Source organism: Epinephelus moara, chromosome 24 (genome assembly GCF_006386435.1).
Source record: "Epinephelus moara isolate mb chromosome 24, YSFRI_EMoa_1.0, whole genome shotgun sequence".
Classification (NCBI taxonomy): Eukaryota; Metazoa; Chordata; class Actinopteri; order Perciformes; family Serranidae; genus Epinephelus; species Epinephelus moara.
The window spans coordinates 24,735,110-24,760,586 of NC_065529.1; the positions used below are offsets into that span (position 1 = coordinate 24,735,110).

General features: G+C 41.5%; 2 protein-coding genes across 8 annotated transcripts in view; one reads left to right on the forward strand and one right to left on the reverse strand.

Annotated features, from left to right (window-relative positions):
* The window catches only part of b4galnt1b (beta-1,4-N-acetyl-galactosaminyl transferase 1b), a 20,122-nt gene extending 5,922 nt beyond the window's left edge, over positions 1–14,200 (forward strand). For 3 of the 6 annotated variants that reach the window (XM_050039123.1, XM_050039119.1, XM_050039122.1), the window contains exons 3-12: positions 2,570–2,792; positions 2,887–3,063; positions 4,519–4,625; positions 5,097–5,134; positions 5,223–5,403; positions 7,278–7,370; positions 7,483–7,670; positions 9,021–9,161; positions 9,256–9,493; positions 11,944–14,200. In XM_050039123.1, coding sequence (XP_049895080.1) covers positions 2,578–2,792; positions 2,887–3,063; positions 4,519–4,625; positions 5,097–5,134; positions 5,223–5,403; positions 7,278–7,370; positions 7,483–7,670; positions 9,021–9,161; positions 9,256–9,493; positions 11,944–12,161 — 1,596 coding nt within the window. In that variant the 5' untranslated portion in view covers positions 2,570–2,577 and the 3' untranslated portion in view covers positions 12,162–14,200. Of the gene's footprint in view, positions 1–2,483; positions 2,793–2,886; positions 3,064–4,518; positions 4,626–5,096; positions 5,135–5,222; positions 5,404–7,277; positions 7,371–7,482; positions 7,671–9,020; positions 9,162–9,255; positions 9,494–11,943 lie in introns of all 6 variants that reach the window. The other 3 variants (XM_050039118.1, XM_050039121.1, XM_050039120.1) reach the window with 1 other exon arrangement.
* A 5,103-nt stretch (positions 14,201–19,303) lies between these two features.
* arhgef25b (Rho guanine nucleotide exchange factor (GEF) 25b) overlaps positions 19,304–25,477 on the reverse strand; it is a 39,123-nt gene continuing 32,949 nt past the window's right edge. For both annotated transcript variants that reach the window (XM_050038857.1, XM_050038858.1), the window contains 5 exons: positions 25,201–25,392; positions 24,935–25,115; positions 24,528–24,727; positions 24,318–24,428; positions 19,304–20,242 (listed from right to left, as the gene is read on the reverse strand). In XM_050038857.1, coding sequence (XP_049894814.1) covers positions 20,153–20,242; positions 24,318–24,428; positions 24,528–24,727; positions 24,935–25,115; positions 25,201–25,392 — 774 coding nt within the window. In that variant the 3' untranslated portion in view covers positions 19,304–20,152. The remainder of the gene's footprint in view (positions 20,243–24,317; positions 24,429–24,527; positions 24,728–24,934; positions 25,116–25,200; positions 25,393–25,477) is intronic.

Here is a 25,477-nt window from a genome sequence, read left to right on the forward strand (position 1 = left end):
ACAAGACTTCCAGAGATGTGCACTTGAGAGAGGTAAGTTTGCTTTGTACTCCAGCCTGCCCGTTAATTAGGCAATTTGCAGAATATAGACCCATTTCTTGACATATTCATATTCAAACTCATTCAATGAAATGTAAACAAAACATAAATATTAAAACCCTGGAGTGTGGGTGAAATTGCCTAATGACACATAGGCTACATAAAAGTGGCTGAATCAACTACCATGACCAAAGGGCAAAAGCATTTGTTGCACTTCATACATATACAGATTCATATAAGGAAATTAAACCATAAGTTTTGGGAAATTACATAAGTGTCGAGTTATACTCTAACTCCCGGGAAAGTATGTGCTAAGTGACCGCAAGGGATACTCTAACTCCCGGGGAAGTATGTGCCAAGTGACCGCGTCGTTATACACTAACTCCCTGGAAAGTATGTGGTAAGTGACCGCAAGGGATACTCTAACTCCTGGGAAAGTATGTGGTAAGTGACCGGGAGGAATTATGCTCTAACTCCTGGGAAAGTACATGTAAGTTCCCGGGAATTATATGCTAACTCCTGGGAAAGTGGGCGAGAGGTACATTCTAAAACGCGGGCTGACTTATGAAGTGTTACCAAAAGTTCTTCATATGGTGGCCATATGAATTGGTGTAAATGCTGAACTCCTCTTGACTCACTGAGCTCGAACAGAATAAACTCTATTAAATGTGGACCAAGTTCTACAGTTACAGGCCAAAACATTTGAAATTGTGAACAGATGGTGGTGTTGAGTCGACTGATAGAAAAAAAAGAAAGAAAGAAAAGAAGAAAGCCCCTCAGATACTTGGTGCGCGGTCAGATGAGATCATCACACCGTAGCTTCAGTAAGAGAACCTTCTCTCAGTCTGAAGAATGTTTCTCAGACCAAAAACCCACCCACGACATTCATCTGTAATATCTTATTCAGCGCGGAAATAGAGTTTTTGTTCATCACAGCTGGAAGGTTGGACAAAGGAATCATTGTGTACTGGTACGTTTCTAAAAATGTATACATCTGCATTCTGTAGCTGTAGCAGACTTGAGGAGAGGAGAGGAGAGGAGAGAACTCCCAGATGCTAAATTTATTTGTTTTTTAAATGTCGCTGTAAAATGCTGACTCTAATTTTACGCATACCAAGCTTGCTGATCTGAAACTGCGTTCTGGTAACGCAGAAGGCTAGAGACAGCTGTGTGTTTTATCTCTGGTTTCAAAAATATACTTTTACTCTGCCTGAGCATGTGCAGAACCACAGTGTTGTCACATGTCAAATGTAGTGAGCACAGTTAAACAGGAGAAGGTTAAGTAGCCATATTGCTGATTGTTTGTTGTTGTTCAGACCACATTTTAGATGCCAGAACATTAAACGACACCACACTGAGCAACATAGATATGTAGATACCATCTAGGATGCAGGTCTTTATTTAATAAGTTCTTCTACATCCATTTCCTTTGCGCCACTAAGTGGCTCCATCATAAATGTAACCACGGCATAATGCTCTGCAGCTCTGAAGCCTGAGCTGATTTTTTTTAATGTCTGTCTTAGATAACATGTTCATATTTATGATGGAGGACAATGAGCCACAGTGTTAAGTTCTGTGCAAAAATGTAGTCTAAAGTGCAGCCAAAGTTAAAGGGACAGTTCACCCTAAAATCAAAATACAAACAGCATTTTCTCCTTTTACCTGTAGTGCTATTCATCAGTCTAGATTGTTGTAGTGTGAGTTGCAGAGTGTTGGACACATTGACCTTAGAGATGTCTGCCTTCTCTGGAATATAATGGAACTAGATGGCACTCAGCTTGTGGTCAAAGCGCCCAAAAATACATTTGAAAAACTCAACAGCAATGTCTCTTTCCAGAAATCATGACCTGGTTACTCCAGATAATCCACAGACCTTGTTGTGAGCAGTTTCATGCAGGAACTATTTTCTTTCTACTGAACTACGCCTGCAAACCAAATCAGAATGCACAGAATGAAGTGTCCATCTACTGTGGCTCACTGAGCGAGCTAACTTTATAGCTCAGCTGAGGAGGACGCCATAAATGTTTAGATTTGGCTCTGTCACAAGCAAATGCCTCTTGTCCATGAGTAGATACACGCTTCCTTCTGTGTGGTGATATGGTTGGCGGGTGTAGTTCGGTAGAAATAAAGTTCCGACATTGTTGTTGAGGTTTTTTTTATGATTTTTTTGGCACTTTGAGCACCACAAGCTGAGTGCCATGTAGTTCCATTACAATTGAGAGACGGCAGACATCTCTACGGGCGATATCTCCAACACTCTGCAACTCACCCCATCTAGACTGATAAACAGCACTACATGTAAAAATAATAATATGTATTTTTGATTTTAGGATGAACTGTCCCTTTAATATGAGGTTTCAACAGTCAGAGTCAATCAGATCAAGTGGATATCTTTGAAGGTTTCAGGCTTTTCAGAACAACATTCCCTCTTTCTGTTTGCTGCAGTGGAGACTACTGAAACCTCCTAACAACTTCAGCTCTTTATGGCAAGTGTGGACAGGAGTCCTTCAACATACATTTGTCTGCGTCAGGTTTCAGGATGCGCTCCCTGAGAAAGACAGTGTTACTTGCCATCCTGGTGTCTGTGGTGCTGGTGCTGGCCCTCCTCCATTCATGGCCCACTCGGGCTTACACCACGGTGGATGTGTGGCAGCGACCAGGGGCAGTTCTAGAGAGACATCTGGAGGACAGGCTCCCAGAACCAGACCACCGATTAGGCAACATCCCCTTTCACGTGAGAGACAGTGTGGCGAGGTAAGTCTATTAATTTACTCTATTTATCAACATGACCAGAGCTCAGTGTAAACCAAGTTTCCTCACATGCATGTGTCTCCGATCGTCTGTCCAGCTTGTTGGCACGTAACGGATGTGTGTGTGAGGGTGAGAATGGAGGAGTAAATCTGCCCTTCGCCCAACTCTTGTTCCCGCGGGTGTCAGCTCACCCGCTGCACACTGCCTTTGAGGCCTCTGAGCTGGAGGAAATGAAGAGGAGACGGGCCAAAGAGTACAAGAGTTTCCAGGAGAGGTGAGCAGCACTGTAAAACACAGATATCAAATATTATGGAGCATGAGCTGTATTTCAACTGCCAGAAAAGCACTCCCTGAATACCATTTTAATTTGGCTTTATTTGAAGAAATTCAGCTTCAGTTCAGTTTGGTGCCTCTTAGGATTCACGATTCCATTTTTAACCAGGACACAACAGCAATTAAAGAAGCATTTCACTGCTGGAAAGATGGGCATTTAATAAACTGGGCTGTCTATGCAGTACTATGATTGCAAATACTTTTGAGAATGGTGCTACATAACCAGAGTAAACAGAGAAAAAGGGCTGTGGCAGCCACTTTTTCTCAAGACAGAAGATAAAATATACAACTTTATTTATCCCAAGGGAAACTGCTGTGCAGCAATTGCAACACAAGCTTGGTGAGTGCAGATACAAAGAGTGGATTATATATGGACTAAAATAATAAAGCAAAGAGGGTGGCAAATTTAAAAACTAGATAACAGTAAGGTACAAATTATAAAACTAGCTGCAAGTGCAAATAAGTTGTGATCCAAAATATACAATATCAAAAACACAAGTGGAAAACCTGAAACCACCAGAACGCACTGGGCCACACCAGACCTTTAAATGCTCCTGCTGTTGGATGACTTAATGCGAGTTTCCCATCCAAAAACAACACGGCAGCCAGCTGTTAAACAGTCTAGTATTACAGATAACAGACAGTGAGATAAAATATGTTTCTGAAGTAGTTTTAGGCATACATTTTGATTTGAGTTTTTTCCTGAGTTTAAGATAGAGGAAGAGAGATTTGCTTCTATACTCTTTGTTTCCTAATATGGGAATACAATCTGTAGTTTGAGCAACAGCCTGTCTACAAAAATCCACCAAATGACTTGTTTGATTTGAGCTGAGAGATGAGCAGGGAGATCTGGGTGCTGGTAAGATGGCGGGAAGTTTACCACAGTTCATTTACACGTATTATCCACACTCTTAACATACAAAGCTGAAGTATGTATGAAGTATTAAGGACATGCAAATGGGATAATCATATTACTCATCTTCTTTCCTCCCTACACTGGTTCCTTTCATACCTTTAACACTGAAAAGTTTTGTCTACAATTTTTTGCTCAGCCAAGAACAAAATCACAAGGTGACAAGGTCTTTTATAAATAGCTGCTATTGAATTCTCTGCTGTTTGTGTTTTCAGAGCAGAAAATAGATTTGGATATGAACTCGTATTATGTAGTGTTGGGTATTTCTTGTCTTTTGTACATAGATGATTGTCTGTTTTTATGTGGTACCCTATGGACCTTTCTCTGTGTCCTTAATAAAGTAATTTCTATTATATGATATTATTATAAGTGCTTTTTTCTGCATTTTCTATTCCTGTCTGTGCATATGGATGTACAGTGTGTTGTACTGTATGAAGGCTGCAGTATGCATCTTCCTGATGTGGATTTTTTTCCCCCCTTCAGGTCACAGACACCTGCAGATGTTCTCATTGTTGCAGAGGCTAACAATCCCTTACAGTACCCAACACAGGGGGTGGAGGTACGACCTCTGAAAACAGTCATCATCCCAGGTAAGACTTCAGAGAGAGTGGGACACACTTTTAGCCCTATTTAGAAAATTAGATCTCTGTCCAACAGTTGAAACTTTTGGATTATCTGGTGACACAAGTGCTGCTGTATTACATTTGATTATTTAATTGAGGCATTGAGGACGGCGATGACTACAGCTAATAAAACATCAAGTCACTTCTTGAACCAACCTAGAGCTGGCACATTTGTGCCACTGTACGTCCAGTTCTGCACCAGGCTGGTGTACCAAAAGCACACTGGATTGAAAAAAGCAGGAAACACAGAGAGCAAATACATACAGAAATTATCACTCATGGTAAGAGTGAGTACTGTAAAAATTGCAAAATGCCTGAAGAGAAAGTTAGCAGCACGCTCATTCCTCAGAAAGCACTTTGTTTTCACTCATGCTGACAGGAAGTGGATACAATGGCTGACTGTTGAAACTAAAAGTCTGTCAATCCATATGCTTTCAGGCTTGGCCTTACACGACCTTCCCAGAGACTACTACTCAGTAAGTCTGTCACCATGTTTGTCTTTACACATTTTAGTTATCTGCTTTGCTTTTGTCTCATCTACCTTTTCTTTCCATCATGCTGCAGATAAACATCTCTGCCACGCTGGGAACGCTGAATGTGGCAGCGGAGGTAGATGGGGTGAAAATCAAAGGTGATGGCGAGATGCACATGACTCTGTCCGGCAGCCTCCTGCCGAACCTGAACCGACAGCTGCAGTTTGTCACCTACACAAACACACTGTTCCACCCCAGCACAGCAGACACAGGTGAGGCCTTAAACTAAAATCATCTTTGTTATTCTTTCTTTTCTTTTGTTAGAAGTTATAGGGGACACTGGAAAAAAGCCTGGCTCTGTCTAAAGGTGACACATGACATCTCTTTTGTTTAATCCTCACAAAAGACACCAGAAAGCAAAGTGTCAAAACATCAATATGTGGTTATATGTTACCATTACACCTATGTGTGTTAATATATGTGGGTCTCAGTAGTTGCTGGGCAACCAGCGGAGATAGACTGCTCCAAGGATGATGTTTTCTTTATGGTCACCACTCAGGTTAGCATCTCCGTGGTTCCCTTGACAAAAGGCTAATGATGGTTTTCCAACTGATTTTTTAAATTGCAAAAAAGAAGCTCTGTGGCAAACAAAAGATTATTACAGATTTTGTTTACAAATGAAAACCTCTATTATGATTTTTGAAACATAAGTGCAATCGCTAGAAGTAAAAAGCTAATGTTAGGCTATAAATGAGTGACACCACGGCTGACTTCAGCATTGACACAAGGCTGTAAACCGTGTAAGGCATGATGAAGTTCTGTAGTCTCCTTTAGCCACCTGTTAGCAACTGTCTTTTTTAAAGGTGAAGTGTATAAGATTTAGGGGGATTTAGTGGCCTCTAGTGGTGACGACTGCAGATTGCAACCAGCTGAAATTTCTTCCTGCTAGAAATCCTTCACTGTTTATTGTTCAGGAGGTTTTTACCAAAAGTCGAATTATCCACAGAGGTCTCCTCCTCTCCTTAATAAACAGACCAGGTGATGAAAACCAGAAAGAAAAACACAAAATACAGCAGCATTACAGTACATCAAAAATCAATGTTTACCCGATATCGCTCATTGCAGATGGGCTTGAAAACTTAATTGGCCCTATCCAGAGTCAGTGTTTGGTTTGTCCAATCTTGGCTACTGTAGAAACATGGAGGTGCAACATGGTGATCTCCATAAACCTGCTCCATATGTAGATTTAAACGGCTCATTCTAAGATAACAGAAACACAACAATTCTTATTTCCAGGTGATTATACACTAAGGAAAACATACTTATTGTATTGAATTTCTGCCAATATATCAGCCTAAATCCTACACACTGGACCTTTAGGACAAGTAGAGGTTTCAAAATCATGTGCAGGGTATTTACTGATGTATTTTACGTCATAGAACAAAACATAGCCAAGAAATTGTTTCTTTTACATGTCTGTTTCCACACAGATTGGGCAAACAAGTGTAAAATGTGCATTTTTTAGCTTTGGAGGTGTATTATGTTACCCTCTGACAAAGCCAGGCAAGTCATTTCCCTCCGTTTCCAGTCCTTATGCCATGCTAAGCTAACTGGCTGTAGCTCCATACAAACATGAGAGTGGTTTCAATCTTCTCACCTAACTGTCCACCAGAAGACAAAAAACATGTTTCCCAAAATGTCAAACCATTGCTTTAAAGATTTGATTTGATCTAATAATACAATGTGTTGGTGTTAGTTTTTCCTTTTAACGGCTCGACACTGGCTGTTGGTCACCATGTAGAAATAATAGTCCAATATTTGCAGAGGTTTGGACACTATCTTTTTGTGTAAAGCTCGGCAGCCAATCAGGAGGCAGTCTAAAAATACGGCCTGCTTCACTAGTAACAATGGTCAACGCCTGACCAAGGACCAATTTTATCTGTCTAGATTGTTCACATCCTGTTACCCTCATATGGCGGATGTTAATAATTATTCATCTTTTGTGGATAGTTACAAAATATGACATTGAGTACATGTAGATGTTTTACTCCAATCAGCATATTAACAACTGTGGAGCCATCAGCCTCGGGTAGATCCTATTACACTGATTAAATTCATTAAAACTAGTTTTTGTTGTGTCTTTCAGTGCAGTTTGAGACAGAGGGACATCAAGCCAGCTTCAGTATCAAGATTCGGCATGGTGTGACACCCAAACTGTACAACACAGGATCCAAGGGAGGTAAAACACAACATCTTCAATCATAAGCCTTATATTTTTTAAATATAATCATCTGCTCTGAAGACAAAAGCCAAATATCCTCTAATGGTTGTTTGATCTCCCTTTTCTGTAGAATACAACGTCAGTGCCCTTGTTACCATAGCAACAAAGACTTTCCTGCGTTATGATAAGCTCCAAGATCTTATCGACAGCGTGAGAAAATACTACCCCACTGTCACCATAGTAATCGCCGACGACAGCGAAAACCCCAAAACAATTTCCGGGCCTTACATCGAACATTACATCATGCCTTTTGGAAAGGTAGGGGAAGTGTCAGACATACACATGTTTTATGTGGATATCCAGTCAGCATTAATGGTAAATGTAGTCAACTGAAGCAATGAATTCCTCAGTGTGTGCCATACTCACCAAGAAAGCAGAGTTCTCCTGCTCACAGAGCTGTGCTTGAGATGCCTACATGTCCCATGATGCATTGCAAGTGAGCCTCTGATGCCTATAGCTATTGCTTTGTTGGCAAAACAGTAGTGTAGCTGAGGTTTATGAGTTATGCCCATACTTCTGCAGGTGACAAAATAAAAACACAGAGGCTCTGCAGTCTGAACTAGAGTGACGGCAACACTGCAGCTTCACTCCATCTGTTTTTCACCTTTTACGGTAAAAGCCCAACTTGGATTACTCAGAGCCTTCGCTAAGAGGTAACTCAACACCATAGCTTACACTGGAGGTAAATGACAAAAATACTCAGTAGTCATTTGCCCTCTTGGCCCTGCTGGTCTAAGTTCAATCAGGAGTGACAGAAGACTGAAGTTAAGATAACATTTAATACAGAATATGAGTGTATAAATTAACAGATAATTTGTGCTGATTAAGATTTTCTTTGGCGCTTGGACACCAGAGGGAGATATTTTGTGATTGAGGGACATCTGAGCAGCAGCAGGATCAATCCCCCCCATGGAGTCCAGACACTGGTGGTGGTGGTGGCTGCTGACTCTAAGGCTGCTGACTGCTGAGGTGGATGAGGCGGATGAATCCGTAAAGACTGGGTGGTGATGGGGAGGTGGAGGGCAGGCACGATGGCAGCAAGAAAGAACTACAGCAGAGAGAGAACCATATTTAAAATGAGGAGCGCTAAGATGATAGGCTGATAGAAAAGGTGTGTTGCTGTGCTACTGGTTGATTAAGAATCAGCTGATGACTCAATTGACCTACCCAGACAATGACACCCAGAGATAGTGAGTGAGCATACGTGCAAGGAGTGAAAGGGCAGGGTGAGAAAGAAACTTACAGCCTGAGCATGAAAAGTATTGTCTTCCTGACTGAACTTTCACCAGAGCTTCATTTGTCTTTTCCAGTGTGTCGATGTTTGCTCTCAGCAGCTGGAGAAATCCAGCCTGTAGTTCTTCTTGCCTCCAACTACATCACTGTTTTGTCAAATAATGGAGCTGGATGCAGGAGGAACAACACGTTTTGTAGTTGCCAGCTCAGCTTTCTCAGTCTATTTAGAGCGCAGTGATGATTTTATAGCTTTAAGCAACTACTTTTACCATCAACACTGACTGAACATCCACAAAAAAGATGGTAGATTGTCTCTAGTCTTTTAATGTCACATTGGTGCTCTTTGGTGTTTAAGCTGTACGCCATGTGTCACAGGGTTGGTTTGCTGGACGAAACCTGGCCGTCTCGCAGGTGACCACAAAGTATGTTCTATGGGTGGATGATGACTTCATCTTCACAGCCAACACCAAGCTGGAGAAACTGGTGGATGTTTTAGAGAGAACCACTCTGGATCTGGTGAGAGATGGCCCCTTCGTTTTAATTGACTGTGACAGTCTGGTGTTGTTGCTGTCACTCATGTTAGTGTGTGTGTGTTTGTGTGTGTGTCCAGGTGGGTGGTGCAGTGCGGGAGGCCACAGGTTACACTGCCACCTACAGACAGACCATCTCCATTGAGTCAGGGGAGGAGGATGGTGACTGTTTACACATGAGGAGAGGATTTCATCACATCATCCAAGGTTTCCCCAACTGTGTTGTGACTGACGGGGTCATAAACTTCTTCCTGGCTCGAACCGACAAAGTCCAGCAGGTCGGCTTTGACCCGCGCCTCACCAGAGTAGCTCACCTGGGTGAGTACAATAAGAATTACATACAGATGGGAGCAGAGATATGACTGTAAACAATGTAATTTAAACATGTTTACAGTACATACTATTATCACCCAGGAGTCCATAATCAAAAATGCTGTTTACACCCAGAGTGTATATTCATGGGTGTTCTAGCAACTTCGTAATATGACGTTACCATGGACAAGTCTTTTCTGCTACTGTTCATGTACACAGTGTGCATGCAGCAGCTTTGTACATCCTAAAAACTGAAAATAATAAGTCATTTGAGTCTAAAAATAATAAGCCAGTCCCGGTCTCCTGTGTGTAAATCCAGTGCTTATCCCGTCATCCACCATATCTTACTTTCTCCGTGGATTTTGTTAGTCTATATATGACGTTACCTGACTCTTCTGGCAGTACATTTGTGAGTTTTTTCTCTTAAATTCACCATTTAATCTCAGAGAAATGAATATCCCTAACCCTCCCCAATGTTAACATTAGCTGCTCCATGAGCTGACCCCGACCCTTGCACTTTGACCTGATGTGATGTCATTTTCACATTAGATCTGAGGAATTAATTAAATATGCACTCTTTAAACTTTTTTTCAGCCCACAATTTATGGTACAGTAGCCATCCATTTACAGACTGTGTTTTTCCACCCTTTGTCAATAGGGGGTGCTGCAGCACTCTCTACACCCACCTCCCTGCCCTTCCTGCGCCCTAGCATCAATGTGACAGTACTAGCCAGTCACAGCACACAGTGGGATTCATAATAAGGTGTCATAGGGATGTGTGAAAATAGCTGAATAGCTGCAGTGTGACTGTTCTCTCCCAGGTGCAAACAGACACTCTGAATGTATATATTGTGTTTTAGCATTATGATTATGACAATGAACACAAGATAGACATTTTCTTAAAGTCCCACATGTAGAGAAGACACAGCAGCGTGATGGTAAATACACATTTATCAGAGCAGGATGTTAAAGAGGTGAAAACTGTGTCCCACCTCTATACGAGTACACATAGTAATCCTACATGACGTGATTTGACAATTTTTTTCGTAGTGGTTCTTTGTACTTAGAGGAAATTATACAAGACGTGAAAGCATGGATGGTAGTTGATCTGTCTTCACTGGTTTGCACTGCAGATTAAATTTACCTCAGTGGGTTTGGGGCTTTATATAAAGGTAGCGACCAGGTGCCAGACTGTAAGCAGCAGGCATCCAAGAAATCCAAGAGTGCAGAAAAACCTCAACTATAGGGAGGCGAAACGCCAAATGAGGATGAATCTGGGGTTGGATTTAACTTTCATTGGCGAGCGTGTCTACAAACAGTAACAGTGACAATCATGTATAGTATACCTTTAATGATTACACATTATGAATAGGTAAGTTTATCCATCAAACAATGGTTTGCGGGGGCAGCCGCTACCTCACAGGGTGGAGCATGCGCCCCATCTACATTGAGTCCTTGGCAGCTGCTCAGGTTCAACAGGACCTGTGGCCCTGTACTGCGTGTCATGCCCCCTCTCCCCTTTCCTCTCACTCTCCAGCTGCTTTATCATAAAGGCAAAAAAAGTCCAAGAAGTAACATTAACAAAAAAGTTTGGTCTGATCTGATGAAAAACTGTTATAATCATCATCCCACGCTCTAAAGTAAAGTCTTTTAGCAATTTATGTTCCAAAGATTTATATCTCATTCCAGTCATTGAGATAGTATCATATACCAAGATAATCGTTGCAAAGAAATTATACTGTGAAGTTTTCTAATCAGCGTGTGCCGACATCCCAGAAACAGTGCTCTGTAATTAAATTAAATGCACTAATGAAAGAAAATTAAATTTAACTTCAGTTTAGCCCTCGAATATCCAGTTTCCCACTTCTCGCCCATTAGCTTTTAGGTCGTGTGATATCCTCTCATGTTTTATGGCTGCATTGTTCCAGCAAATGGAAATATTCTAAATGTCTTGTACATCAATTTTCATTGTGTATTTTGTATTTTATTTAATTTTTCCTATACTTGACATATCTGGTGTCTTTGGAAGAGTTATTGTAGAAATCTTGAGGGTTTGAGGAAAGGCTAGCCTACTGAGTGAGGTTTAAGAGGTTAAGTCAGTTAGACTTTAGATTAACTGAGACCCACCACAGGGGATATTTAGAGGGAGATAGCAGGTCAACAGTGTATGCCACAAAGAAGTGGTATACCCTGTGAAAATGACCATGCCAGTTTTTCCCCTACCGAAATGTAGCCTAACTTTAGGGCATTATTTTGCCCCCTTCCCAGAAAGCTAGCTTGACATGTTTGGTACCAATGGATGCTAGTACTGTAACTCTACAGCCTCTAAATGACAGTAATGTAGGCTGTGATCGTCGGCCAAGATGGCCATTGATTCCCTGTCTCTCTTAGGGTTGAAGTGAGCTGAAGTTCTGAATGTATTTGGCTGAATCATTTATCTTGTGTTTGTTTTGCAGAGTTTTTCATCGACGGCCTGGGATCTCTCCACGTGGGCTCTTGTGATGATGTCATCGTCAACCACGCGACCAAAATCAAACTCCCCTGGGTCAGCCAATCAGAGAGCGACAAGGCTTATGCCAAGTTTCGTTACCCGCCGGCCTCCTCTGAAGCCACCCACACGAAAAACGGCCTCCTGTTCTTCAAGAACCGATTTCAGTGTTTGACTCATAATTAGCTCCTCTCCTCCTTATCCCGAGGGTTCCTCTGCTCCTCCTGAGTTGCCAAAGAAGTTCTCTTCCTCCGCCTCTCAGATCAGATTTCCGACTTTGGTTAGCCTTTTCTTGAAAACCTTCACGAGAGGATTCAAGCTTCAGTGTAGAGAAAATGCGCCATTAGAGCAGTTTTAGCATGTTTATTCTATCAGTGCTAAAAAAAAGTCTTCAGTGAATATGAAGAAGGTCTAGGCTCTCCAGAGAGAAGAGAATCAGCTGTAGTAACAAATCTTGTTTACACAGACCCACTTCAATCCCAGCATCATTTTGATTAATTCAAGGATTCAAATCGTATGTGGCGACACACCCTCGACTTGTCGTAACACAGAGACCAAGCTTTTAAAACCCAACAGGTAGCATCTTTACAGTCTGAGTCATTCAAGGTTAGTATGAACAGAGGTACATGTGTCCTCCTTCAATTTGCACTATCCAAACAATAGCCTGGAAAAGCAATAGCAGTGTCTGAGGGCCTGAGGACAAGGGGACACTTCTCGGAAAGTGACAATCCTGTAGACACAGAGCACACTGTAGGTATCCCTCTCACCAATGCCACATGAAGAACGCATTCAGAACTTTTCCACCTGCGGTACCTGCACTCTGCGACTGACTCGTTGTGCCAAAGGTTTGGCTGCTGGCTTTTGGGTGTTTTTATCTCTGTGTGTTCGGTTTTGCCATCCATACCCCCCACCCCCCACCCCCACCCTTAACCAAGAATCCTACGTGTCATCTGTGAGCAATTAATCACGTCTGAGGAGGAGAAACTTTCGGTCCCATCACAAACAGATCTGGCGTTACCTGATCTGGGAGCAGCCTTGTTTGTTTTTGTCCTCTGCTGTCTGTCACTCTCAACAAACATCTAAACAAGAAGAGGAGGAGCGTTTCTGTCCAGTGCACGCTGATGAATGACAATGACAGTGATTGCATCTTTTCGTGCTGCCTAAAAGAAAAAGTTGAATGAACCAAAGTGCATGTTTATTTTTCCTCATCGTAAGAAAAGAGAGAAAAAAAACTAGCACATTGAGACAGAATTAATGAGAGTTCGATGGTAAATTAAAGGAACAGTGTGTAAGATTTAGGGGCATTTAGTGGCATCTAGTGGTGAAGACTGGAGGTTGCAACCAGCTGAAACTTCTCCTGGTTAGAATTCCTTCAGCGTTTATTGTTCTGGATGAACAACAATTTTATTTTCAAGTGATTATACACTGAAAAAAAACACCTATTACATAATGTTCAATTTCTGCCAGTATAACCCCCTAAATCCTACACACTGGACCTTTAACCTCTTGAAACACAGTGTGAATAGTCTGAAAACTGAGGTGAGAAAAAGTCACTGAGATAAGTCGAGGCTGTGAGGCACTGATGCTTGAAAACTCTGTTTTTATACTGACTCTCTGGAGAGTTACTGTATATCAAAGACTGACACTCATGCCTGAAGTGATGATGCTGTTGTTTTATACCATGGCCTTTAGATGGCGCCCTTGTATCACTCTATTGTTTCCTAATAAGTCAAATGACTTTTTAACAGTTATTTGTTATTAGCAAAGAGGTGCCAGAGATTTATCAGCTGATTTTTTTTTTTTTTAAATCTTGAGAAGAATATTTAAAACTATTTTTGTGTGATTCTCCATCATGGATTTTTTTTTTTTTTGTTTGTCGACCAAAATGTGACGCACTGTGGACAGGGGTCAGAATGAAACTTCATCAGTGACAGTATCATAACAGACTTTTGTGTGGTGGCGTGTTCAAACATTTGTTTCATGTCAGGACTTTGTGACCATCAACAGATCTATAGCTGAGCTTGTTTTGTTTTTTTTGTTTTTTTTTCAAACAGTGATGTTTATTGTGTTTACACAGAACTTTAACTTGCCTGCTTTACCCAAAAACCACTGGTGTGAGTTGAATGATCACAGAATTATGAGCATTTTTACTTTAATTTATTTTAGAAGTTGACATATTAAAATATCTGTGGAAACAAACTCCTCTCTTTCATTGCCCAAATTAATGTGTGGAGGCTGGGACGGCAGGTTGTAAAGGTTAGGTCTACATTATAGTCAAGTGTCTTTTAAGGCAGTGGTTCCCAACTGGTGGGTAGCGGTCCAAAAGTGAGTCGCAAGCCCAACACATTCTCACTCCGACCTCGTCACATACTGACGTGCTTGGTCTTGGACTTTCTATGTCCACATACGACATGCAAGGTACCCTGGCTGCATTGGTTGAAGACGTTCTGCCTGATACATGCATTGTCTTCTTTCAAGATAGACTTCCATTTACATTGGGGTTAAAGTCGATGTTTGTTGGACCCATGCACCACCACTCCTACCCACCCCACTCAGACATTCACCACCTTAATTTTCATCCTTGTCCTGCCGCGTTTCCTGCAATGCCGCCGGGTGCTGTTAAACTATCACAGTGTCTGATGCCGAAAGTCACTGCCCAAGTGCCGGATTTCGACAACTTCAGAGTGAGACCAGACTCGCAAGCCCATTCTGAATGAACCGCATGTGACTCGCAAACCTGTCAGGTTTGTAAAAAAACAAAAATCCACTTTATTTTTAAGTACAGTAAATCTCCAGCACAGAGCTTTTATTTTGAAGTGGCGTTTTCTGCTGTAGAGTGAGTGACCAAGCGTTAGCTACTTTACAGAGACAGCAAACTAGCTCAACACCATGGCCAAATGCAAGTGTGACACTGAATGTATTAAACTGTGGGACCTTGAACTAATGAGAAGTTTGGACCCTTTGGCTGGACCAGTTGGGAACCACTGCTTTAAGGCAGGAGTTCACAACCTTTTCTGGTTCAATGCCCACCTATTTAGACTTGTAACTGTCTCTTGGCACATCTCCACAGCAGCTGGCAGCACCAGTTTCTCCACTTTTGTAAAGCCGTTCTTGCATTCTGGCTTTTAATGCATCTTTAGATTGTGCAGCCAAAGAAACAATAGGCCTTGTCTGTATTTGTAGTCCATTTTCTTTTCTTTTAGAGTAGTCAGCCAGCTTTCCTGCAAGAGTTGGATGTCGTGTCTCAGGTCTCAAGATGAAGTGTGAAAGGCTTTAGCGCCTCATTAGAGAGTGTCAAGCCACACTCCTCACATTTGGCTTTGGGCTCTGAGTCATCACCTCCATTGACAAAACCATGTTCAATGCAATCTAGGCTGTATCTACAAACACACTTTTAATATTTTTGTGCGAAATAGGAGCACTACTGTCATTTTTTCACCTCAGGAACTTTTCCATTATACACCACACCACAGCCTGCGGGTTAGTGTGAAAACTGAGCGGCCCACTAGCTTCGACTTGAAGACATTTAGAGGTTGCTCACGGCCCACACATGGGCACAGACCCATTGGTTGAGAAAGTCTGCTTTAATCCCTGTCCAGCTCCGAAAGTGTGAGACACTTATTACAAAACAAAATGTATGAAAGCAAAGGTCTTGGTCAGCAGTTTTTATCAGTGCTCCTAGAAACGTTGGACTGTGACATCCTCACAGGACTCCATTTAAATTCTATGTTGACTGTGTGACAGAAAATAGTGTCTGTTTTTTTGTTTTTTTCTTTGTTTTCTTTTTGTAAAATGCAGCAGTTAGCACTTGCATCATAAAGTCATGGGTTCATATAGTCTTTTATATTGGTTAACTTTATGACAGTCATTATTTTGTGACTCCAGGATAGATCTGGAGGAACAAGGGAGACAGCTAAAGAAGCAACAGCCTCAAAAGTGTTAGCTTGTTTTGTTTTTTTAAGACCATGGTCAAAGTTCACATGTCGCTTATTTTTGCTGTGAGGCAACAGCTGTAACCACAGAGTCACAGTGATGCTCCGTGATGCACATTATGATGTCCAAAAACAACCGAAGGATATTAGAATTCAAGAAAATGTACATTTACAGCATATTTACAGGCTAGTATTCATGTTGAGCTGTGCGCAGAAGGCAACACATATTGTGTTTACAGACATGTTGTAGATTATGTAGGAGGGGCTGTGTACAGTAAGTTCATATTATTTGTTCACGACCACACTTCGACCAAAGCACAGTGTAAATGACCTGTGAGCCTTTGGGACATGATGTGCCATCCGGACACAAACAACCTGCAATGCTCTGTGGGTTGCAGGGAAGTCTGTCACTTAGAGAGCTGAAGTATGGCACGCATTTAAAAAACCATGCGGAACCACACCGAGCCATCAACCGCACACAGGAAACAGACAGGAACTTTCTGTGTTTGATTGTTGTGATGTAAAACAGCAGCCAGGTGAAAGAGCTGGTGTCATATTCGAGCAAGGCAGGCACTTTTGTTTTGTCCTGCCTCCACCATCAATTACTCAACCACAACTCCCCTGTCATTTCAATAGATCTGTCTATAAATACAAAATGATCATGATTTCAAATATATGACATTAACAAATCAAAGAATTTCATATTGATAATGTTGCCAATTCCAATAGAGGGCGCTGTATACCAACACCTTCTCTATTAAATTAAAACTCATTCAGTGCACTCAGACTTGTTTTTGTACACTTTTCCAAGTTGAAAATCTACTTTGTTAAGAGGGTTAAGACAATGAAAGCCATGATGATACTCTGTATAATATAATAAGTTAACATGGGCCCCTGACACCGATTATGGTATGAAAAACTGACTTTAAAACAAATGTGAAATGAGAGAAAACACATCAGCAGGCTTTTATTTCCTCACTGAAGTATCCTGGAGTGGTGGCTTCAGGAGAATCTAAGTGTAACTGTTCATAGTTTCCTGCAGTGAATTTGTGCAGTTCTCTAAAGCTAGAAAAGACCCTGCAGTAACTACGTCACTGTAGGATTCATATACTCCAAAGTACATGCTCATATTCACAGCACACTGGGAGGGTGGATGGATAACTGAACAGGCAAACAGAGGGCTCCTGGACCAGAATCTCTGTGTGAAGTGGCAGTTCATTGTTCTTGTAAGAAAGTCAAATGACCATAAAGACACACGGAATGAGTTAATAATTGCAAAATGTTGCACAGCAACAACAAAGACAACAAAAAACAACTAAGAAGAAATGCAAAATTACTACAAAGAGACGCGCTGCTTTGTTTGTTGTCTCTTTCTGTCTTGGTGTCTTGCTCCTGGAAGGGTTGCGGGGCCTTTTACATGCCAGGCCTGTTGTGGTATCCAGCCGTGACTGGGAAACATGAGGAAGTGCTGCAATATACAGTGGCTCTAAATTATTGTAGATATCATTAAAGTTCCCCTCCAGACAAGTTTTAAAGTATGTAATAATACAATGCTATGGTTAATACTTTGTTTAACACGGTTTTCCCACTTAAGAAAACACAACAACCAAACCAAAAAACCAAAACAAAAATCTCTGAAGACCCCAGGAAGCACATCTTCTTTTTTCCCCCACTGAGCCATTTCACACAGAGATTGCGCTATAGGGCCGCTAAAAAGACCCCTCGTTATACCTCCTTTGCATTTTTACACAGCACTGAATGACAGCGGCATCATTCCGCTCCGGTGTGATTATACACTGTATCGCAGCTTTGCAGAATCAAAAGAGACATGACGGGCACGACATGTAACACAACAGCACTGGGCTCTACTGTGACATATAAGCATCGACAGTGCTGTCTGAACAACAACCATGACATTAACATGTCAATAAAAATCATTTATCGTCCCTGTTATATAACGGCTGATATTGTCCTGGTGGACATTTTCGGCCACTCCTCTTCTTTGAGTTAGCTGCTAACTGCTAACAGCTACTTTTTAAATCTCTTGCGATGGGTCACACGCATAACATGTTGTCAAAATGTCACACCTGTGCCTCCCATGATCCCGTCCTGCTGGCTGTCCTGTTTATACAGACACCCTTTCGGCGCTGTTACCGCCTCCCATGGCAGCTTAAAGGCCTCTCTGTCTCTCTGTCTCCCTATTCTGCAATCATGCCTTATATAGAGCAAGACGGGACGGCACAATATTCCGACCCTTAACAGGCAGTGCAAAAGGGGCTACTTAGAACTTCTGGATCTGGCCTTCACCCAGACCATCACCACTGCTGCTTTCAAAGGTTTAGCTTTTGCTTTCTGCTTGTCCCAGTGTTGGCATCGCACTAAAAAAGTGTGGCTATATATAGGTCTGGCTATGTGAGACTAGTGCTGGATCAGCCATATTACTGTGCCCCTAGCACTAGTCTAGGGATGCCGTAGTCTCACTCACCAGACCTTTCTCAAGAAAAGAAAGGTCTGGCTGCGCTGACTCTCACTTTAAGATTGGAGAAAAAAACACCCAGCTTTTTTTATTTCTTTCAACCAATCACAATCGTTCTTGGCAGTGCCAGCAATGGTGCGCTTGCAAAAATATTGCCGGGGGGAAACAGGTTTTGGTGTAACACGCCAACAAAAATATCGCCTACAGGACGCGAACCATGGCAGAAAAATGGCTACATCCCCGCGAGATCAAACACCGCAAAAGTTAGTAAAGGATGTGTTGAAAACTGCTACACAACTGGAGGTGGTAGGGCGGGACTTCAGCGGGTGGCTGGTTCCACCCAATGAGAGACTGATCTATGCAGCAAACTTCCGCCCACTCAGACTAGGGATGCCGTAATATGGCTGCCATTCTATGGAGCAGTTTGGGAGTTTGGTGCCTGGTTCAAGGGCACCTAAGCAGTGACCCCAGGGACATCTCTCCAGCTGCCAGTCCATACAACCCTCTGGTTCCCCAGCCAAGTCCCCACTGACTGAGCTATGCCTCCCTATATTTTCATTATGCTAATGAAGAATTTGTTCTTTGCACTGACAAGCCTGCTGTGCGCTGGAGGTTTCAGGTTTCTTTGCCAGAGTTGTGTCAAAGTCTGTTCCTCCGTCCCCCCATCCATGTGTGTTTCCAGTATTAGTTGGCTTTCATATTAGTGATGTACCTAATCTAGTCTGCCTGGTGTTCGTTTGAGTCTCAGATTTTGGGAAAGTCCACAGACATCGTCCCCCTCAGATGTCCCCCTCAGATGTGAAAACAGCTCTCTAGTCTACATGAGAAAAGCACATTTCTGAGTGGAGGCGATCTTTAAATATAATTCAGACTTCATGTAGTTGGTACAAGTTCAACAAAATGGAAATGACAAAAATCTGAACAGCATTTCTCTTTAATTTCGCGTGTATATCAGGACGCCACAGGTCACAGAGTTTTATTAATATGATCCCATATGAGATTATGTACATTCAAGATGACAGTGACAGGTGAGCACCTCAGTTTTATCTTTGTTCCCTTTTTCCTCTCTCTGCCTGATTAGGACGCGAGCTCTGTGTGAGTTTGCAAATGTGTTTCGTCCAGATAACACTCTAACAATGGCGGGGGTTAAAATAGCCCACCAAGGGGAAAACACAGCTATTTGCTAATCTGCAGGGAGCACACAGACACATACACAACGCGTATGGATTCAGATCCCATAGTGGAGCTGGAATCTGCAGTCAGTCAGTGATTTCATGGATGCAGTCATTTGAGGACGCAGAGTGTAAATCTGCGTGAAGGGATCTGAGATCAGAGGTCTCACCGGGAATAAAGTGGAATTGGTCCCCTGTGAAAATATTGAGCTTTACAAAAATATCCATCCATGAATTTTCATTGGAAAAAGTAAGAAATTCATACATATACAATATGAAGTAGAGTCTTTGTGGTGCTTAAAACCATATTCTCACACATCTTATCAGCCATCACCATCTGTAGACGTGTGTGTATTCACTGTTTACACTCACACCAGTATGATTATACAAGATCAAATCCAGGTTAGCCTAAAGCATGGTGGTATCTGGAGGAAATCTGGAGGGATGTTCAGGAGAAAATGTGAAAAATGGAGACAGTGAGACCTTGAATGACTTCTGAACAGGAGTGAGACGAACAGTGCTGACAGAGCACTCTGACTGAGTCGAGGCACTCCGACTCCAAAAAGGTAAAGTGAGGTCATCTGACACAGCAGGTCATTACTGCTCGCTCTCCTTCAGATGATCCAGGTTGTTTGGCCGATGTGCGCCCTTGTTTAATGTAGTCGCCTGGAAACTGGCAGTCACACCCTGAGAGGAAGAAAAATTAAATGTTTTTCAATACTTGTGTGGTTTAAATGTGCATTGAATGAACATGTTATATTTCCAGTGTTACAAAAAGATTTAAGTTCTTTAAACAGATACAGTTCATAGAAATCACACACAACACCTCACAATTTATTTCCTTACTGCTGTAAACACTGATTACAAATTTATCATTCTGTCTTTTTGGGTGGCCTTAATGTAAATAAAATGCTCTATATTACTTTGTAAATTAAATTAAAATAATTTTAAAAGTCAACGGCCAAAGAGAGAGATGTTCATCATTTCTGAACTACCAGATGGCAAAATGATGAGATAAAAAGGATTCATGGAGTTAATCACATCACCCTGATATAAAACATTAAAGGAATAATTCACCCCCAAATGATTATTCGTTTTGTATTGTATTGTATTTATTATTTCAGTTGCTCACCCCGTCTTATGTTGAATTTGTAAAGAAAAGGTTATTCTTACTTTTATTAAACATGGTGCCCTTTTACTTCAGTTCATCAAGAATTTTCTTAACTTTTGGATTCTTCATTCACTGAAGGTATATGAGAAAAACAAAGTTTTCGTCATGAACTCAACGTAACATAGGGTCAGTGACTGATATACTAATGATATTTGGGGTTAAGTATTACTTTAACAATCTTGACTATATTATACTGTAAAAGTAAAGTCACAGTAATTGATTTTTTGTTTCATTCTCCACAAACTCCCAAAGGAAATATCTCACTCTTTAGCTGCTAAATGTTTCACTATGTTCACCAGCTAGTCGTAAACTTTGGCTCATTTGGTGCTGAGCAGGAAATGTACAGTGGGTAAAACCTGTTGTTACTTGAAACCAGGCTGATCAAAGCAGCAAAAGTGAACTAAAACAGTTAAGTTGTGGGGTGTAAAACCAAAACAACAAGCTGAAAGAAATCTGTGTGAGGTGATAATTCTTTGTGGGTCTGTGCGGTATATCACTGTAAACTGCAATCCATACATGACACAAACTTTTAATGTAAAGTTTACACAAATGCCAGGATTGTCAAAATGACATAAAAACTTTATGTTCACTTGACAACTTGACATGATTTTTTATGTTAAGTCAACAATTTTTGAGTTTTGAGTTAATTTGACTAAAGAGTTACCCAGCCTGCTGTGTGTCAATGTGTTTAAGGCCATAAGCCGAAGGCAACAGTGTTTAAATGTGTTCTAAAGCATTCAGGTTACCCATTACACAGTGATTAATGTTTATGTATTTCACAATGGTTCTAATGGGTTACTGATAATGTGGTTAAAGACATTTTGCACCATAAGTTAAATCATATACACAGTTAGTGACGTCCCACCTGTGTGGATAATAGAAAGTTTAACACAAAGTTGAGCTGATGTGAAATAGAGAGCACTTCCTGGTTCAGAGTTAATCTCATTGTCTTAGTCTAGCAACTAAGAAAATTAAGCTTGACACAATTTATATTAAAGCTTCAATGAAATACAAGAAATGGTTGTAAAATGTGTACTCAGTGTTTTGTATTTTATATGACGTAGAGTTAAATGCTCAAGCTGCAACAACTGCTAAAATTCCTGTCAGACAAGGGTCATGTGACACATTTATTTTGTGTCTAGTGAACTCAAAAAGTATATGTTACTCTATTGTACTAAACTAAAAGTTTGGAGTGCAAGATGTTTGCAAAAAAATAAAGTTGAGTGAGGGAATTGGGGTTTACATAGTGCAGCTTTGAAAGGATGTTTATTTTTGTGCTCCTCACGTTTTGACATGAACCACACAAAAAACTACAACCAAAGTTTATGCTTCAACCTAATCGGCACAGGATTTTATATAAATAACTTTATGAAGCTGTCACATAAAAAACTGAATGCACAGGAAAGTCAGATAAGCGCCATAAAAAAGAGAAACCCGTCTGTGCTCATGCACATTAAGCAGGGTGGAAACACTGCTGATCTAAAAGCACAAAAAAGTACCACAAGAGGTCGAGAGCGTCTTTGTGGAATCAGGCCAGATAAACACTTCTAATATGTGATCAAACCATTTCCTCTTCTTGGTGGAAGTCTGAGCGAATAAGATAAAACAGCAGGTCAGTGGGGTTTCCCTAAACTGGATGACTGAACGACACTAACCACAGATTAGGTCGACCTGGTTTGTAAATCCACGCAGAAACAACAACAGGATATTTGACAAAGGCAACCAGAGAGTCATTTCCTCTCATCATCAGTGATCAGGACAACAAACTGCCTCAGGCTGCCGACGGAGAGAACAGCTCCATCTGAACCACCCAGCTTTAAAACCAATGTTAATGTTATTTGTACTTTCACAATAAACACCTAAAGGGGTAGTTTTAAAGTGTGTAACCTAAGCTGATGAATCTCACAGCTGCAGCACTGAATCAGTTGTATCGACAGAGGTGTTCAAGTACCAGCTTATTTTTACTGAACACAAGTTAGAGTGAGTTTAAAAAGGAACTTATTGTGATACACGGCTGAAAACAGCATTTCACTTTCCTGTCTGGTGGAAAGATTTTTAATGTGTGGGTAGAAGTGATCTGTGTTGCACTTGTAACCACACTAAACAGTGATGTCACAGTGTACTGAGCACAACTTGTACACTTGAACATCTGATCACTGAATATGACGGGAATTTCTGCTCACTGTTTTGTTTAAGTAATTTACTTATTATTTTCACAAAAAAACAAAGTCCTCAGAGTTATCTGTCTGTATCAAGCAATACATATCCTCTATATCCTCTAAAGTAAGCTTTGGCATGTTGCATTTGTGAACTTAGACGTTGATGATGTGTTGATGTTGAACGTTTGTGATAAACAGATGAAGTGTTCCTTCATGTGTTGAGAAAATTCTCCTACTTCCTGAGCTAAATAAACTCTTTAAAACCCTCTTGGATCAGCTGAAAAATGTGTCGTCACAAAGCTGAAAACACGGTTGTTTTTCTGACATTGTGAAAAGTTGACTTTTTAGAGATGCGTGGTTCTCACAGGAGAGCAACGCCACAAGCACATGATGATCTTATAGAGAATATGAAGCATTGCTGTAGATTAAACTATCCAACAGTATATAAAGGAGTTAAAATGAGCTCAACCTTAAACATATACAGCAGTAAAATGCAGCAGTGATATTAATCCAGAAACATCAGAGCGAACAGGAAAACACTGACAGCATGGAACATACATACTTTGACTTTAGGTATTTTAAGTATATTCAGCATTAAAAAGTCCTGCAGCTGACTGAAGTCAACAAAAAAGATCCTCAGCTGCTGTTAAATCTTCTTTCAAGTGTGTTTTATATTCACCCACATGAAACATATTTTCTAACTGTAGTCTGGAAATGTGTTTGCCGTGCTCACAGCACTGAGAAGGTCAGTTTAAAAAATCATCACCAAGCTTTCTGGCTGGAGACAATGTACTTCAAGGTTCAGTCTGCAATCCTAAATCCAATAATCTGTTTGTCCAACTCAGTGAGTATCTTCTCATGCACCACTATCTGTCCGCTCTGTGTGCACTGAAAAAAATCTGGTGTTCATACACAGTCCCGGCACTGTAAAGGGGAAACAAACAAAGTAGCTCAGACTGAGCAGGCTGCTCTCCCTCTTCACCGTCCTCGCCCACAAGGAACGGAGCTGCACCATGACTGTAATGAAAAGTAAATAACACTGGAGACATTTCTGGAGCTTCTGAAGGAGCACTGATGGCGAGGGTGTATTTGTTTGGGTGTTGAGTTCAAATCTTTCTCCAGACTCGCTGACTTTCGTGTAAACATTTCCACTGAGTCTTGCTAAGTGGAAGAAACAGTCAGAAACCTGTTTGTGTGTGTTGCGTGGATTATAAACAGGAACAGGGAGGATGTTTCTGTTGAAAAATGACTTTGCTGTTGATATCTTTTCATTAATGTGAGCACCAAAAACAAAACATCATTAACCTGCACTGTATTCGGGTGGCAGTACTCAGACATTGATATTGTCAAACATGAGGAAATAAAACCAAAAACTATCCTCATGGCTAGATACCAGATACTTTCATGATTGTGTGAAGTGAGACTGACATACCTGCATGCTGTGCTGGCTGCAGGGTGGCAGGCCATTGGATGAACTGAGCTGCTGGTGGGAGGGAAGCGGAGGGAGAGCTGCTTGAGTCGTCACAGCACAGGGATTAGAAAGCTTGAGAGAGAAGAAGGAAATCAAACACAGAGGATGTCAGAGAAGGAGAAATGTATTAAAGTACACAAATGTGCTAAAGGAGCGCTGCAGCACACTTACCACTTTCATGGCCGGGCTGTGGTATGGTGGGTGTAGAGAGGGCAGGGAAGTGTTGTAAGTCAGCAGGCAGGGCTGCTGGCGTCGGTCCATGGATGCAGAGGAGTGAGGTCGCAGGCCAGATGCTGTTGGAGACTTCATGTTCCTGCCCAGGCTGTTTGAGTTGCTTTCCCTGCGCTGGTACTCTATTGGAGACTGAAGGGCTGCGGTGGACAGGAAGTGATGTGAAACCATTTCATTTGTTTGACTCACGACCATATCACATGGTATGGAGCACAAACATTACATACAATAACAAAACAACACACAACATAACACAGGGTGAGTAACCAATATACAAATGGTTATTTAATGAGGAAGTATCCCTTTAAATGTGTGTTTTTTATTGAGTTAACACTGAGCTCTGGTACCATTAAGGAAGTTCCTCTGAGTCTCTAAGATCTGCCCCACGTCGTCGAGCCAAGCTTGCTGTATTTCCGGAGATGATGCCTGCATGATAAAGCGCGTCACACTGCCGTTTGTTCCTCGAGAGGTCAGGACCAGAAAGCATGGATCATTCTCAGAGTGCTCCTCCACGCCCAAACAGCTGACCTGCAGCACACAGGAGACTTGTTAAACATTAAGGGGAAAAAAACACTAAACCAAAGATGTTTTAAAGAAAACACTTTCACTTCACCTTGATGCTGTTTTTAAAAATATACCCTGGCAAGGAGAAACCCTTTTTCTTATCGATTGGCTCACTGAACATGACCAGCTGCTCAAACAGGAAGACCCTCCTCTCCCTTGCTCTGGACGGGATGCCGCTTTCCTCCTCGCTGACAGAGAAGGTATCCTGCTGGAGCAGCTTCCCCTGAGCTGTGATTTTCCCCTGAAACAGTGCGTGTGTCACAAACATTGTCGTAAGTCACCCTGGATGTGCGTTTCATCTGCCATGATGCACAGGAAATAATCCG